Source organism: Ambystoma mexicanum, chromosome 6p, assembly GCF_040938575.1.
Source record: "Ambystoma mexicanum isolate Mex_15411 chromosome 6p, UKY_AmexF1_1, whole genome shotgun sequence".
NCBI lineage: Eukaryota > Metazoa > Chordata > Amphibia > Caudata > Ambystomatidae > Ambystoma > Ambystoma mexicanum.
In genome coordinates, this window is record NC_090935.1 from 41,107,350 (window position 1) to 41,122,642 (window position 15,293).

Below are 15,293 nucleotides of genomic sequence, written 5' to 3' on the forward strand. Positions count from 1 at the left end.
AGAGAGATCTGCAGTCTCCCACCATGGTTAGGAAGGATAAAGGAGAGAACGTGACAAGCCAAGCTAGGACTGGAGAGAGGTCTGCAGTCTCCTACCATGGTTAGGAAGGATAAAGGAGAGAAAGTGCCAAGCCAAGCTAGGACTGGAGAGAGGTCTGCAGTCTCCTACCATGGTTAGGAAGGATAAAGGAGAGAGATAAGCCAAGCTAGGACTGGAGAGAGATCTGCAGTCTCCCACCATGGTTAGGAAGGATAAAGGAGAGAACGTGACAAGCCAATCTAGGACTGGAGAGAGGTCTGCAGTCTCCTACCATGGTTAGGAAGGATAAAGGAGAGAAAGTGCCAAGCCAAGCTAGGACTGGAGAGAGGTCTGCAGTCTCCTACCATGGTTAGGAAAGATAAAGGAGAGAAAGTGATAAGCCAAGCTAGGACTGGAGGGTCATTGCAGTCCCCTGCCATGGTTAGGAATGATAAAGGAGAGAAAGAGACAAGCCAAGCTAGGACTGGAGAGAGATCTCCAGTCTCCCACCATTGTTAGGAAGGATAAAGGAGAGAGAGAGACAAGCCAAGCTAGGACTGGAGAGAGGTCTGCAGTCCCCTACAATGGTTCGGAAGGATAAAAGAGACAAGCCAAGCTAGGTCTGGCGAGAGGTCTGCAGTCTCCCACCATGGTTAGGAAGGATAAAGCAGAGAGAGAGAGACAAGCCAAGCTAGCACTGGAGAGAGATCTGCAGTCTCCCACCATGGTTAGGGAGGATAAAGGAGAGAATGTGACAAGCCAAGCTAGGACTGGAGAGAGGTCTGCAGTCTCCTACCATGGTTAGGAAGGATAAAGGAGAGAAAGTGCCAAGCCAAGCTAGGACTGGAGAGAGGTCTGCAGTCCCCTACCATGGTTAGGAAGGATAAAGGAGAGAACGTGACAAGCCAAGCTAGCACTGGAGAGAGATCTGCAGTCTCCCACCATGGTTAGGGAGGATAAAGGAGAGAATGTGACAAGCCAAGCTAGGACTGGAGAGAGGTCTGCAGTCTCCTACCATGGTTAGGAAGGATAAAGGAGAGGAAGTGACAAGCCAACCTAGCATTGGACAGAGATCTGCAGTCTCCCACCATGGTTAGGAAGGATAAAGGAGAGAACGTGACAAGCCAAGCTAGGACTGGAGAGAGGTCTGCAGTCTCCTACCATGGTTAGGAAGGATAAAGGAGAGAAAGAGACAAGCCAAGCTAGGACTGGAGAGAGGTCTGCAGCCTCCCACCGTGTTTAGGAAGGATAAAGGAGAGAGAGAGAGACAAAGCAAGCTCGGACTGGAGAGAGGTCTGCCGTCTCCTACCATGGTTCGGAAGGATAAAAGAGAGAGACAAGCCCAGCTAGGACTGGAGAGAGGTCTGCAGTCTCCTACCATGGTTCGGAAGGATAAAAGAGAGAGACAAGCCAAGCTAGGACTGGAGAGAGATCTGCAGTTTCCCACCATGGTTAGGAAGGATAAGGAGGTGAAGTTCCTAGAGGCATTTGCCCAACTGATGTAAAGGAGGAACGTTGCTTGCTGGAACGTGGAGGCAACATTACAAGGTGATGTGGTTGACCTGGTGGGTCATGGTAACAGAGGAGTTGAGGTACACACCTCAGGTCTTGTCGGAGGTGGCGGCAGCAATTTTGTGGCCATCAATGATGAAGGTTTTGTAGGCCTGCAGTAGTTTTGACAAGGGGGCAGGAGGCCCAAAGAGGAGAAGCTCAGTTTTTTCATCATTCAGGCACAGGCTATTTGTGGCCATCCAGGATTGGATAGCTTTGTAGATAGAGTTAATTCTGGGAGTGTCCTTGGAATGGTCGCCAGTGAGGGGTTACAAATTTGAGTGTCATTAGCATAGCTGATGTATGAGATGCCAAGAGAATCACGGTGGTCAAACAGGTTTTTTTGTAGAAGTTGTAGATTGTAGGGGAGACACAGGAACCTTGGGGTATACCGCAGGATGAAGGCGTGGGATTGGCAGCCGCATCCCCGTCAATGTCTCGGAAGGATCTGTCTGTTAGGAACCAGGCAACCCATTTGGGGGCCTCAAGGAGAAACGTGCTGAGGAGATGAGGGCATGACACAGGATCTCCTGGTCTACGAGGTCAAATGCTGCTTAGAGGTCGAGCAGTAGGAGCAGCAAGAGGGAGCCCTGGTCGTTGGCGTCAGCAAGCTGTTTTTTCAAGTCTCGGAGGGCTGTTTCGGTCAGGTGCTTTGGGCAGAAGCCTGATTATCGAATTACCAGAATGTGGTGGTGTACAAGGACTAACTGGATTTGTAGATATGCGACTCTGTCCATGAATTTCAGGAGGAAGGGGTCTGTTGTGATGGGTTGATAGTTGGTGTGGATTGTAAGGTCAAGGCCAGGCTTTTTGAGAAAAGGGGAAATCCAAGATTCTTCCAAGGTGGATGGGATGGTGCAGGTGGCAAAGGAGAAATGAATGATAGCGCTGATGAGTGGAAGTAAAGGGTCCGCTCATTCCTTTTCCATAGAGGCTGGGTAGGCATCGCCCTTGCAGCTGGATGGCTTGAACCCAGTGATGGTGTTTGCGAGGGTAGAGGTACTGATGGGTTGGAACTGGAAGTGGGGATATCTCTTTGGTCTGGGGGTGGAGATGCTGGAGGCGAGACGACTGGTGTGGATGTTTTGTTTAGCTTTTTATTTTAGCTTGAAACTGTGTAATTTTGCCTGTGAAGGTGTCTTGGATACTATTGCACCAGGCGTTGTCTTTTGTGATAGAAGAGGGTGGAGATTTGGGGGTTTCTAATTCACAGAGAAGGGAGAAAAGTTCACGAGAGCTAGAGGTCACTTTGGGGATTCTCTCACTGCAGGTGGCTGCTTTAGAGCTAAGGATTGGATGTTTGTAGTGGAGAGCCTTCTTAGCAAGCAGGGAAAAAGTGATGTGATGGGCGTTGGAGGCAAATAACGAGTAATCCAGGGAGGGAAGACGCTGGACCCTCGTCCCAGTACGCAGGAAGAGTTATCAAATAATCAACAAAGTCAACCAAGAAATGAAAAGCCTAGAAGAGAGGGGCTGAATCCAGACAGCTGTTGCATAACCAATAAGAGAAGAGATACTGAAACCAGAGGTGAAAGCCCTAGAAGAGAGGGGCTGAATCTATACCACTGGAAGACACCCAGTAAGAAAAGAGACACTATAAGACTCAGAAATGTTAATAATAGAATTCTAGAAATGGGCAAAGCAATACCCTACTCAAGAACCCCTGGAGGGAAGGCCTGGATGCCTGGGAGGAATTTATAAGCAACAATACAACCTAGTTCAGGTACTCCTTGAGAGGCCTGGGAGGAAAACTACAAGTGACCAGCTGAGTATCAAGACATTTTACCATGGAAGAAGTTCAAAAAGGGAGGCACAGGAAGTACGAGAGAGAAACGCGATCTTGGCGAGCTACAAGGATTGATTGCGGAGACTATCTGTCCCACGAGAAGTGTTATAATTCAAGAGACTATAGAATGAACTGGAGGAGAGGCCAGGCGAAGACAAATAATTCCCTTGGTCTATTTTAAAGTTACTTAGAGTAAGTGGCAGGGCCAGATAGGGGAGTTTGGACAGAGGACATTTTTCTTTTGGACTTCATTGCAAGGGGCGAACACCTTTAGTTTCTTTAGATTAGTACTCCCTCCAGTGATAGGAAAAGTTATCCTTCTATCTATAATTTATATTAAATGAACCTAATCCATGTGTTCCGAGTGTCCGACTCCTTCTTCCGACCCACCACAGTACCCACCCTGCCGCCCAGCAACTTCTCTCTGTACAGCTCTGCACTTTATCCATGTCACCTTAGTATTAAAGGGCATCATTAAGTTTTCATGGCAGTCTTTTGTCAGAAGGGTTATATCAATCCATTCAACAATGCTTCACGTTCTGCTCTACTTGTCGAGGCTACTTCAGCGAGTCGCCACGCTGATGTCAGGGGATTCACCTGCACATCAGGCTCCTGTCTTTTCTTCCTCCTCGTCACAGTTAAATAACCATCTTGTATTAAAGAGACATCTTCCTTTTCTTGTGCCACTAGGTTTAGTTTTGCATTGCCTTCAGCCAAAAATAAGGATGTCACATTTGTCAGCCTACCAGGTAGTCCCATGTATGTAACTAGATTTGTTGGTCTAGGGAGTTCTGCACCGGAACGGACGCCCTCGTCCCCAAAGGGTTCATCTTTCCCCGTAAGGTCCCACTTGCCGTGACCCTTATGGAGGGTTTTGCGGTGTGGGTTCCACCATAGCCTCACTGGGAGGTATCCCCCTTGGGGAGAAGTGGGGAATACATTCGATTCATCACATTCCCACTTTTTTCCCTCTTCTTTATGGAGATGCGACCTGGGACATGTTTGGGTGGGAGATGGAGGGTGCAGGGGAATTTGGGGGTCGGGGGGCTGTTTCAAATATATGATATATTTGTATGGTTAACTTGAGTGATAGAACCTGATCCCGGTTATGACAATATTTGGAAACATAATAAAGTGATTTAAAAAAGAAAACCTGTGGCTGACCTGCCACTCTGCCACTGATGATGATAGCAATCTGAGACTGGAAAGCCAAGCCTTAAACCAGTAAGAGAAGACTGTGGCTGACCTGCCACTGATGATGATGATAGCAATCTGAGACTTGAAAGTCAAGTCTTAAACCAGTAAGAGAAGACTGCGGCTGACCTGCCACTGATGATGATAGCAATCTGAGACTTGAAAGCCGAGTCTTAAACCAGTAAGAGAAGACTGCGGCTGACCTGCCACTGATGATGATAGCAATCTGAGACTGGAAAGCCGAGTCTTAAACCAGTAAGAGAAGACTGAGGCTGACCTGCCACTGATGATGATAGCAATCTTAGAATGGAAAGCCAGGTCTTAAACCATTAAGAGAAGACTGCGGCTGGAGAAGAGAACACGGTTCAAGGTCTGGACCACCTGGCAATCTCGATGATTAATATCATTTTTCAGCTATCATTTATTTTAGGAATCACCACAGTCTTATTCAATGAAATACAATTTATTTCGACATCAAACCAGTTCCACAAAACTTAAACATATGCACTATGAAGATAACAATATGAGAGAACTTAATTTCCACTTCTCACCAGGATAGATATGATAGGTTATTTATAACGCGCTTAATACCCAGAGGTTTCTAAGCGTGCACCGGGCATCGAACCTGTGTTGCTCCATGTCGTCTTGCTTGCAAGGCGAGCATGTTGCTCCTGAGCTATCCTCGCGAGACAAAATGGTAGCGGAACCTACCCTCTCAAAAATACACAACTAATTCAGCCAAATTACATGGGTACCTGGATCAATGAAACTCACTCTTAAGCAAGTACCGTCAAAGAGAACCTCTACACATTGGGACAATCCAGGAGGGCAAAAAGACCTGCACTTAAAGTGTACCCTTTTACTTGTACATGGACTTTCTCTCCTGAATCCACATTGCTGGGATGAAACATTTTCAAGGGCTCATATAGCTCGAGAACTGGTTGCCATCAGAATTTAATAGCGGGCCATGCATGAATGCCTTATTGCCAGAACACTAAAGAGGAGCAGCAAATATTGCTTCCTCAACCGCTAATAATGTGTACAAAGTAATAGGAGATGCATTTTAGCCTCACGTGCTAACAGGTTACATGCACAGAAATTTGACCATGTCTCTTTTGGTGTCCCGTTTTATGTACTATATAACAGAGGCATTTGCTGGAATAGAAGTAAGTTTAGTAATCCACTTTCTAACCTTAAGGGTTAATACAATGAATACATAACGTTTCTAATACTGGGTCCTGCGTTACGTGTAAGGTTCACTTATTTCAACCTCAACACAGTCTCGATCGATGGACTAGTCGTGAGTTATTTGGGTGTCGCTGAACACAAGAATATGATTGGGGTAGTAGAAGCCATTGCCAGAGGGAAGTAGGATTCTTCTGATAGTCTCCTGGAAAATCTCAGCGGGCCAGGAGATTCGAACAGCCCGAAGTGAGTGAGAATTGTTGACCTGTATCTCAACTCAGGGGTTGTTTCACCTGGTGGTACTCAACATTAAAAGCATGCTCTAGTAAAAAATGTTATTTAAAAAATAGATAGGCAACATAAAAAAAAAATACTAGCATTCTCTTTTTTAAAACTTCCTATGTAAAATTTTGAGCTATTCAAGCTCAAAATTCGCAAAAGCAAGCACATGGGCGCATCCATTTTGTGAAATGGAGGCCCTCCTGTGCTGGCTTTTGCTTTTGCTGCACTAATGAAGGAAAAGCCAGCCAGCTGTAGTAACCAAAAGCTACCGCTGGGTGGCTTTCCCTTCATTAGTGCTGTACGCGGAGGACGGGGACCGGAGACCAGAGCAGGAAAGCTGCAGCTGAATCTCGGTAAGTGCTATTTATTTTTTTTAAAAAATAAGCACTAGCTGCGTTTTTTTTTCTAAGTTTTCCGGGCTGGAGGAGCCCGGAAAACTTAGAAATAAAACCGCAGCTTTAAAAACGTTGTATTTATGTTTGCGGTCGCTTTTGAAGCGACCGCAAACATATATACAACGTTATTGTGTTGGAATGTTGGAATACTTTGTGGCATGACCATTTTAGGCACTGGCCACTGTCCTAGGCCAAACGCGGTAAACGCGGTTTGGACCATTTAAAATTACTTTAACCAAAAATCCTTTGAGGGTGTCTAGGGCCTTAAAAATGAAAGAGAGACCCCAGTGCACTGTACTGGAAGGTACATTGTGCACTGATAAAAAGTTTCCAAGAAATGGTAATAAAGTGAAAGACTAAGGGAAACAAAGACTCCCAGTACTGACTGTCTTAATGGCATGTCAGTTTCCCCATAACAAGATGAGCAAAAGCCCAGCAGCGGACAGCAGAAGGCTGGGCTCCACTGGTAAAAGTCAGGCTAGGATGGTCAGACAAAGGCAATAAGTTAAGGGGTTCACACCTGGAGGGAAAATTACACATAAATGGAAATCTTTCCTAACAGTGCTCTCAGTATTTAGCACGATTCAATGAAACCGTGTTTGACGTTGAGCAAGTGTGGGGCAGGGGAACGTCTGCACCTCATTGCCAGTTGTGTTCCTGGCACCAGGTCTGTGCTTCGCGTAGCTCTAGGATATATGGACTCCAGTTGTAGGTGAGTGAGCCAGCATTGTGCAAGTGCAACGGTGGCCTTGTAGTGTTGTGGCACCACGGCTAGGTAAGCCACCTCTTGGGCATGGATCCAGCGGCACCACAGTCAGGTGGTATTAAGTACTGGATGGCAGAGGATCTGTGCTGAGTGCATCGGCTGCTGCCCCATCTTCACTTATTGTGGCTGGAGTGGGGGCTTTTATTATGGGAAATAGATAGTTTACCGCCCTCCTTAGTGCACCATTGGGGAAGAATCGGCTATTTGCCCTCTGTTGCCAGCCAGTAACGCCCCCCATTTTCTCTACCCCTCCAATTTATATCCCCCACCCTTTGCAGTGTCTACGGTTCTTTTCGGCCAGTTCCTATGTGTGCTGCACCTGCACAACAGGCAGGTCCAGAGTTTCTAAGAGAAATACAAGTGGCAAGTGCAGTGGGACACACAGAGCAGGTGAAAAACTCACTGTGCATTTTTATTTACTGTACTGTATGTTCCTTTCACCCCTGCATTGACTTGTACATTGCTCAAAGTATACTGTATTATGCAATCTTTATTGTGACCTGCATAATTGTAACCTGTAACTGTAAGAAATGCACCCAGATGCCTCTGGGCCAGGCGGCAATATAAATATAAACAAAAATACCAAAAAATACACACGAAAAAGTGATAAAGGGTGTGCATTAGGACAGGGCACAGTGCCTTCAGATGGAGGGGTACAAGTGTTGAAAGGGGCATGGGACGAGAGGCAGAGACTGGAAGTGGCTAAGTGATAAAGGGGTAGGGAGTGATCATCAAATGAGCTCCTCGACCGCTCATAGGCAATGTTATGTGTGAGTGGGTTATTAGCACAGGTCCTGGGTCCAATTCACGCCAGACTGCCTGCTCTAGCCCTGCTTTAAAATGAGTGCCACTGGCTTGGGTCACCATGTCACCAAAAAAGATACATTCCAGCTTGTGGTGTGTTCCCTTTCATTTATTTTATTCGGGGCAGATCCTATCCAGAGGGTCTCAGAGCGCCTTACAAGGATCAAAGGTTAATAAGGAGGGAGGTGAAACAGAAGTTACAAAATGTTTTCAGGATAGGCTAGAAAGATCAGGATAGACAAGTGGTAGCAGAGGAAGGGGATGGGTGGGGTTATGTGTGGGGAGACAGGTATGTGTTGAGGCTCTTTCCTATAAACTATCCATCAATTAATAATATTATACCTTCATTTCTCTGACATGCAGTCTTTGTGCGAGACAGCATGATCAAAAGAGAACTCTGTTTTGCTTTAGCTGCTGTCTGCCAGCCCTTTCATCACACGCCACTCACAATAGAACAGCCAGGTCTTGTGTCATGAAGGACACTTTGCCACCTCCTTACACAGTGAAGAGAAGATCCTTTGCTTCTCTGAGTGATCCTCAGTGGAGTCTCATGAGAGTGACTGGTGATGGAGCCAGAGTCAGTCCCTAAGTGGAGAGAGACGTGAGGGGATGCGATCAGGTGTGCGTTCTAGATAGAGAGAAGGAGGGGGGAGGGGAATTGAGGAAGGAGAAGAGGACTGCTCCCTGACGCAGAGAGAAGCGATGTCCCATCAAGGGAGAGGCAGCGTGCAACTCCTACCTGCGACCAGAAGTATTGTCCCAGGTCTGTTCTCATAGGCGTCGTCCTTCTTCTCGAGCTCAAGACGGCACACGTAAGACATGGAGTCTTCAATGGACACATTCTGGATCTGCAGCGAGAGATTCCTGTCTCGTGGCACGCCCAACAGCCTGTAGTGGTCATGACCTGTGTCCGGGCAGGTGCTGGCAGATTGAGGGACCAGGCATTTGAATATGGTAGTGCAGTCCCTCTTCCAGCTGACGGTGATGTTCCCCGTATAGTCTACAAGAGGATGGGTGATGATGCACGGCAAAGTCACATCGCTCCCTGGTGTTGCTGTCACAAATCTACTCACGTCCATATGCCAACCCGGCTTTGATATCTGTTGAGAGGCTGTGGAGACACAGACAACCATCAGTAAGATTGTAACAAAACAATTCTACTAGAACAAGAGCACCCACAAGCAACGCTGTAATGCAGGACTGTTCGCACGACAACTCCCATCAGGCCCAGCAAGGACAGTCCGTGCTAAAGACCAATGGAAGGTTTTTTGCAAAACATCTGGAGAGTTGTAGGTTGCAGACCCTTGGATTGTAGAAGACCTGGACGCTGTGCATAACCAACCAGGGAGGGACTAAAGGCATCTATTCAGACACTGGACTCTTTAGAGATGAGTCTCTGCGGATCAACAGTTTCCTATTATAGAGAAACCCCTCTACGTTCACACCAGAAAAAATACAACCCACTAGGGAAAAAAGCCCAGCACACCTCTTGCAAGAAGAACACGTTTTATTTCCACAAAAATAAAGATGCACCAGCAAAGGACTCTGCTGCCGCAGACTGCTCTGCCAAAATCAGGACAAGCAACATGTTAAAATGGCACACGGCCTCCTCAGTGACGTAGGTTACATAGGTTACACATTAAAATGGCTGGTTGATGCGACCCGATACATAGGCTACCTGCTCCATAAGGGATGCCAGGCCATTGGCCCCAGTGCCTTGTGTCCGTCTTCTCCCACGTGTGCTTCTCCTGGTTCGTCATCAGACATGAAGCTACAGTTGATTGGCAATTATTAGCAGAAAAATGATACATTCTATATCTCTACTCTAATGAGCACCTGGTACCGCAGACATGGGCTAGGAGGATACTTTCAAGGTCACAATGATTTGCGATCCCAGCTCGATCACTGAAACATCAGCGTCCTTCCAAAGATCCCTACCCTGGTTTTTAGGTTTGTTGTTTTGACCCTCCCGGCACCTAGCAGCACAAATAACATAACCTAGTGATGCAGGCAGCTGTTCCTGCTTTCTGATCTTTTCTGATCGATTGGTAAGCTTACAGTTTTATATTCGGTGGTCTGGGACTGGTTAATACCTTGGAATCGCACTGCGATTCCCTCTCACTACATTTCTACAGCACTGCACTTGACAGGACAGCAACCCTTAACACCAAACTCTCCACCCTCACCCCCTGCCCACACCTTCCCCCCGATCCTGTTTCTCCGATGACCACAATGCCAGCCTTCGACTCTTTCCAACCCATCTCGAGAAACGAGTTCCTAGATCTACTATCAGGCCGCAAACCCTCCGGATCCCCCCTTAGACCCTGTCCCGCTGCTCTTCTGAATGAAATATTCTCCTCTACGTGTGCATGAGAACACGCAAGGTACATGCTAAACGACTCCCTCACCTCTGGCACCTTCCCAGAGGCCTTTAAAAAAGTGCATGTCAACCCACTTCTAAAAAAGGCATCCTTCGACCCCCTTGACCCTAAGAATTACAGACCGATCTCCAACACCAGACGAAACTCATTAACCGGGCTACATACTCCCAGCTCAACCACTTCATAGAATCCAACAAACTACTCGACCTTCCACTATCAGGCTTCAGGCCGCACCATGGAGCAGAAACCCCTCTGATCTCGATCTGGGATAATATCAAGGTCACGGCAGACTCTAAAGGTTGCTCAGCGCTCATTCTCCTCGATCTCCTTGCAGCCTTTGACACCAATAACCATTCTATCCTCTTTGACCGCCTCTACTCCGTAGTAATCTATGGCTCTGCACTCAAATGGATTGCCGCCTTCCTCAGCAACAGGAAACAAATCGCTTTCCACTCCCCTTTTGTCTCAACTGCTCGCACTGTGAACACTGGAGTATCCCAAGGTGCCTGCCTCTCTGCTCTCCCTTTCAACCTCTATCTGAACACTCGACCTGGAATCCTCCATGCGCACAACCTCTCCTGTTACAACTATGCCAACAATAGCCAAATTATACTAGGAATTCCCAAAGCAAGCACCAACCCACGTCCCAAACTCGAAGCCTGTCTCAGTGAGATTGACTGATGGATGACAAGAAACCACCTCCTTCTGAACCCAGATAAAACTGAAATCATGGTGTGTGGCAATACTGCCCTTCTCCCACAACCACTCCCATGGCCCACATCCCTGGGCACGCCCCCATCCGCCTCCCTTCAAAATAGTCAAAAACCTTGGCTGCACTATGGGCTCAGACTTAACCCTCTCCCGTCAGATCAATAATGTATCAAAATCCTCTCATTACCACCTCAAACTCCTTAGACGCATTTTCCCTTACCCCTCCTATTCCATCAGACTCGCCGCTGTTATGTCTATTGTTATGGCGAGACTGGACTGTGCCCACTACTTATACCTGGGAGCACCAGCATACCAACTTAAAAACTCCAAAGAGCCCAAAATGCTGCCGCCAAACTCCTTCTCTCCCTGGGACACATAGACCACATCTCCCCTGCTCTCCGCACCCTTCACTGGCTCCCTGTATGGTGAAGTGACACCTTTAAAACCCTATGCATTAACCATCGAGCAGTGCAGAAGACCGGCCCAACGTACCTACAAGAGAAGATTGAACCCTACCTCCCATCACGCACCCTAAGAACAAGCACTACCCTCTTATTAGTCATTCCAACCTCCAATTCAGCCAGGATTGGAGGATCCGCCTTCTCAACCTTGGCTGCAACTCTGTGGAACTAACTCCCCCCCCACACATTCGACACACCCAAGACTACCTGGCCTTCCGTAAAGCTCTAAAAACCTGGCTCTTTCCGTAAACCTGATTAAGACCATCTAGGGCCACTGAAACCCTACAACACCATGGGCCATGATAGTAAATACAGCGTGCTGACACATTTTCGAGGAGATACCGAGCAATAACACTGGTAAAAGCAAATAAGAAGTCACCAAGACAGAATCTGGAAACGATTACCATAGATGACATCCTTGGCGTCCTGCAGGTGCTAGATCTATGACTACTGACTATCCGCTTCCGGAATCTACTACACGTGCTTAGCTGCCTCCTGTGCCATCTCCCTTTGAGTGCAGCTCTCCCGAAACGCGTGAATGTTATCCGGAACTGTTGTCTCGTAAGAATAAAACATCCACTCCAGACACTCACTTTCCTAGCACTATGCTCACTCTCTACACCAACACACAATAGAGCGCAGCTACACCCCTCGATCAATTTCGGCCTAGCTGCTCACATACGCACAATACTCCATGAACACCTCTACATCCTGCTAGAACGCAGCTATACCCCACATAAAATTGGCCCAGCTGCACACATAAGCATCCTACACAGGCCTAATGTCGCCAGAATGCAATCTCAGAGACCAACCACCAGACTGCACACATTCACCTGATCTCTCCATGCCACCACACCTAAGGTTAGGATGCAGCTGCCATCAAACAATCGCATCCGCTGCTCACGTATTGAGTGCTCCCAAGAACCTTATAATAGCCTACTCTCTCGACTGACCTGGACTATGGTCCCTGAGGCCGTCCAACTTACAGGCACTTTGAGGTCATAACATAACACAACACAAATGCCTACGCAATCTTTACACAAACGTACAAAACTAGTTCTTCCTAGTTTAGGTTCGTAGCTGGTGCCTTAACACCACCCAAATGATGCAGGACTAAGGTACAAAATAAGAGGTCTATGGGATGCAGTAGAGAGTTTACCAGTTATTATTTTTAGTGTGCATTCTCCCTTGGCGGTTTTGCCCACAGACCAGTGAATGACTGGAATTGTTCAAAACGGTTATATGTGAATTCATTGCTGGGTAAAAACATTGAGGCGTACTCGATATTTTTTTTTAACTCACTAAATTACCTTCCCAAAATATTTCAGGACTGGTGCAATTATATAAACAAACTCCAGTCCTAGAATATTTGGGTCTTCAGTGTTTTTTTAGCAATGAAATCACTGGGTATCGTTCAAAAACAATAGTATAACATGATCCAATTTGCTACGTACTTTGTTAGAAAGCTAGTGGCCAATAAGTGCCGCCAATGACTGGGCAAGCCGATCGATCGGCATGATAGAGGGTCTGCGGTGCCCTGCTGATGTGCAGAGTCCCCACAGAAGGGACAGCACGTTGGGGAGCAAGTCAAGACAATGGGACTCATCACGAGCTTTGTGGTGCGGTCATTTAATGCAAGGAATCCTGGTATTGACTCCTTTTTTTCTGTTAATGGAATTCCTCCAATTTGGCCTCACTGCTGAACTCGGATATTGAGATGAAGTGGAGGATACATTTGGAAGTGACTCCTGCACGTAACCTCCAAAAACCGGCAGATGGATCTCAGAGGAGTGGACACTGGTAAATCCAGAAATATCCCGTCTGAGCCTTGTGGACTCACGAAATGGGGGTCAAGAGCACCCTACCAGTGTTTCCCTACTTCTGTGGTCCATCCATTAGTTTAAGAGCAGGAGATGGTGCTGGAGGCATGTTCCTTAGCATTGCGAAGGAGAACTGAGTTACTGTTCTCCCTAACCATCAGCTTTTGATATCTTTGGGTGCAGTCATTGTTTTAAGAAGGACCGAGTTAGTCCTGAGGACGGATCCGAGGTCCGCAATGTCTGTTATGGCCTCTTCTGCTTCCCCAATAAGAATGCGACAGCCATACCTACAGACAGGGGCGTTGCTAGGGGTGGGCTAAGGGGGCTATAGCCCCTGATCTTTTGGTTGTAGCCCCGGGTAGAATCTCAGGAGCTACAGCCAAAAGACTAGCTAGCCCCCAGTCCCAACAGTTCCGACATCAGCTTAGCCCCAGGTCTTTTCCAGACCTAGCAACTCCCCTGCCTACAGAGGAGGCTTGTAAACTTCTTGAGCTAGCTGTGTTGATTTTGTGGGCTATGCAGTCGTTTTGACTACAAAATGCCCCCCCCCCAGTTTTAATGATAGATTATCTGAACATTCTTGGTGTGCGATCACCAGCCCCCACCATCCCCCCACCAGCCCTCGTAATCTGGCAGTAAATCTGCTGGACCGACAGACAGTGACGGTAAACAAGTTTGGTGGAATCATCTGGGAATTACAGCCAGAGTTGCCGCGCATACCAATGTCGAACGCATCTACAACAAAAAGAAAGCCAAACTGTATCCAGAAATGAATAAATACTCATTTCATCTTCAAAAGCCAGCGCTGGAAACAACCCACACCATGTTCATCGAGTGTAAAACAAATAAATCCCACCAAAAAAGGACAATTTATTATAGAATCCTATATCTGTCCCAGAGTGCAAAGTAATCGCCATTTGCAGAACAGGCGCAGCTCTTCCCATTGGTCAGTCACTGCCGATCCTGGCCCCATGGATCCAGTAGCGCCTTGCAGCGCCTCCTGCAGCTGCCAGTGGTCCATATCCCGCATTCCTGCATAGGCAGCATACCAGCACCAGGCCACCTAACTGAACACACCACACTCTGCTTATCCAGCCACACATTCATTCTTTGTTATTTATTACACAAGAATACAAACGTCAATGCACCCTAACATACTAAGGGTTGTGCCTTAATGCCCCCCACGAGGGTGGGCAGAAGCGGGGCAGCAACCGAGGGGTTATTTGGCAAGGAATGACCCTGAAACACATGCTGCCTTGCTATAGGAGGTGATCCGTATTAGACTGGATCACTCCCAGCCGTGGTGCATTCTAGATCAGTCAAATCCTGAAGGGAGAGGTAGGTGGAGTGGCAAGGAGTATGGTACTGACCGCAACTTCCACTTACACTTCGAGAGAAATAGAAGAGGAGTGGAAGGTTGCGCATGGGAATGTGAAAATAGAAGAGGAGTGGAAGGTTGCGCATGGGAATATGAAAATGGAAGAGGAGTGCAAGGTTGCGCATGGGAATATGAAAATAGAAGAGGAGTGCAAGGTTGCGCATGGGAATATGAAAATAGAAGAGGAGTGGAAGGTTGCGCATGGGAATATGAAAATGGAAGAGGAGTGGAAGGTTGCGCATGGGCATATGAAAATAGAAGAAGAGTGCAAGGTTGCGCATGGGAATATGAAAATAGAAGAGGAGTGTAAGGTTGCGCATGGGAATGTGAAAATAGAAGAGGAGTGGAAGGTTGCGCATGGGCATGTGAAAATAGAAGAGGAATGCAAGGTTGCGCATGGGAATGTGAAAATAGAAGAGGAGTGCAAGGTTCCGCATGGAAATGTGAAAATAGAAGAGGAGTGGAAGGTTGCGCATGGGAATGTGAAAATGGAAGAGGAGTGGAAGGTTGCGCATGGGAGTATGAAAATGGAAGAGGAGTGCAAGGTTGCGCATGGGAATA

At 47.2% G+C, this 15,293-nt stretch overlaps 1 protein-coding gene across 1 annotated transcript in view; it reads right to left on the reverse strand.

Moving 5' to 3' along the window:
- Positions 1 to 15,293, reverse strand: part of LOC138511181 (sialic acid-binding Ig-like lectin 15) — a 156,647-nt gene that overhangs the window by 58,080 nt on the left and 83,274 nt on the right. The window contains exon 2 of the mRNA XM_069626690.1: positions 8,721 to 9,092. Coding sequence (XP_069482791.1) covers positions 8,721 to 9,092 — 372 coding nt within the window. The remainder of the gene's footprint in view (positions 1 to 8,720; positions 9,093 to 15,293) is intronic.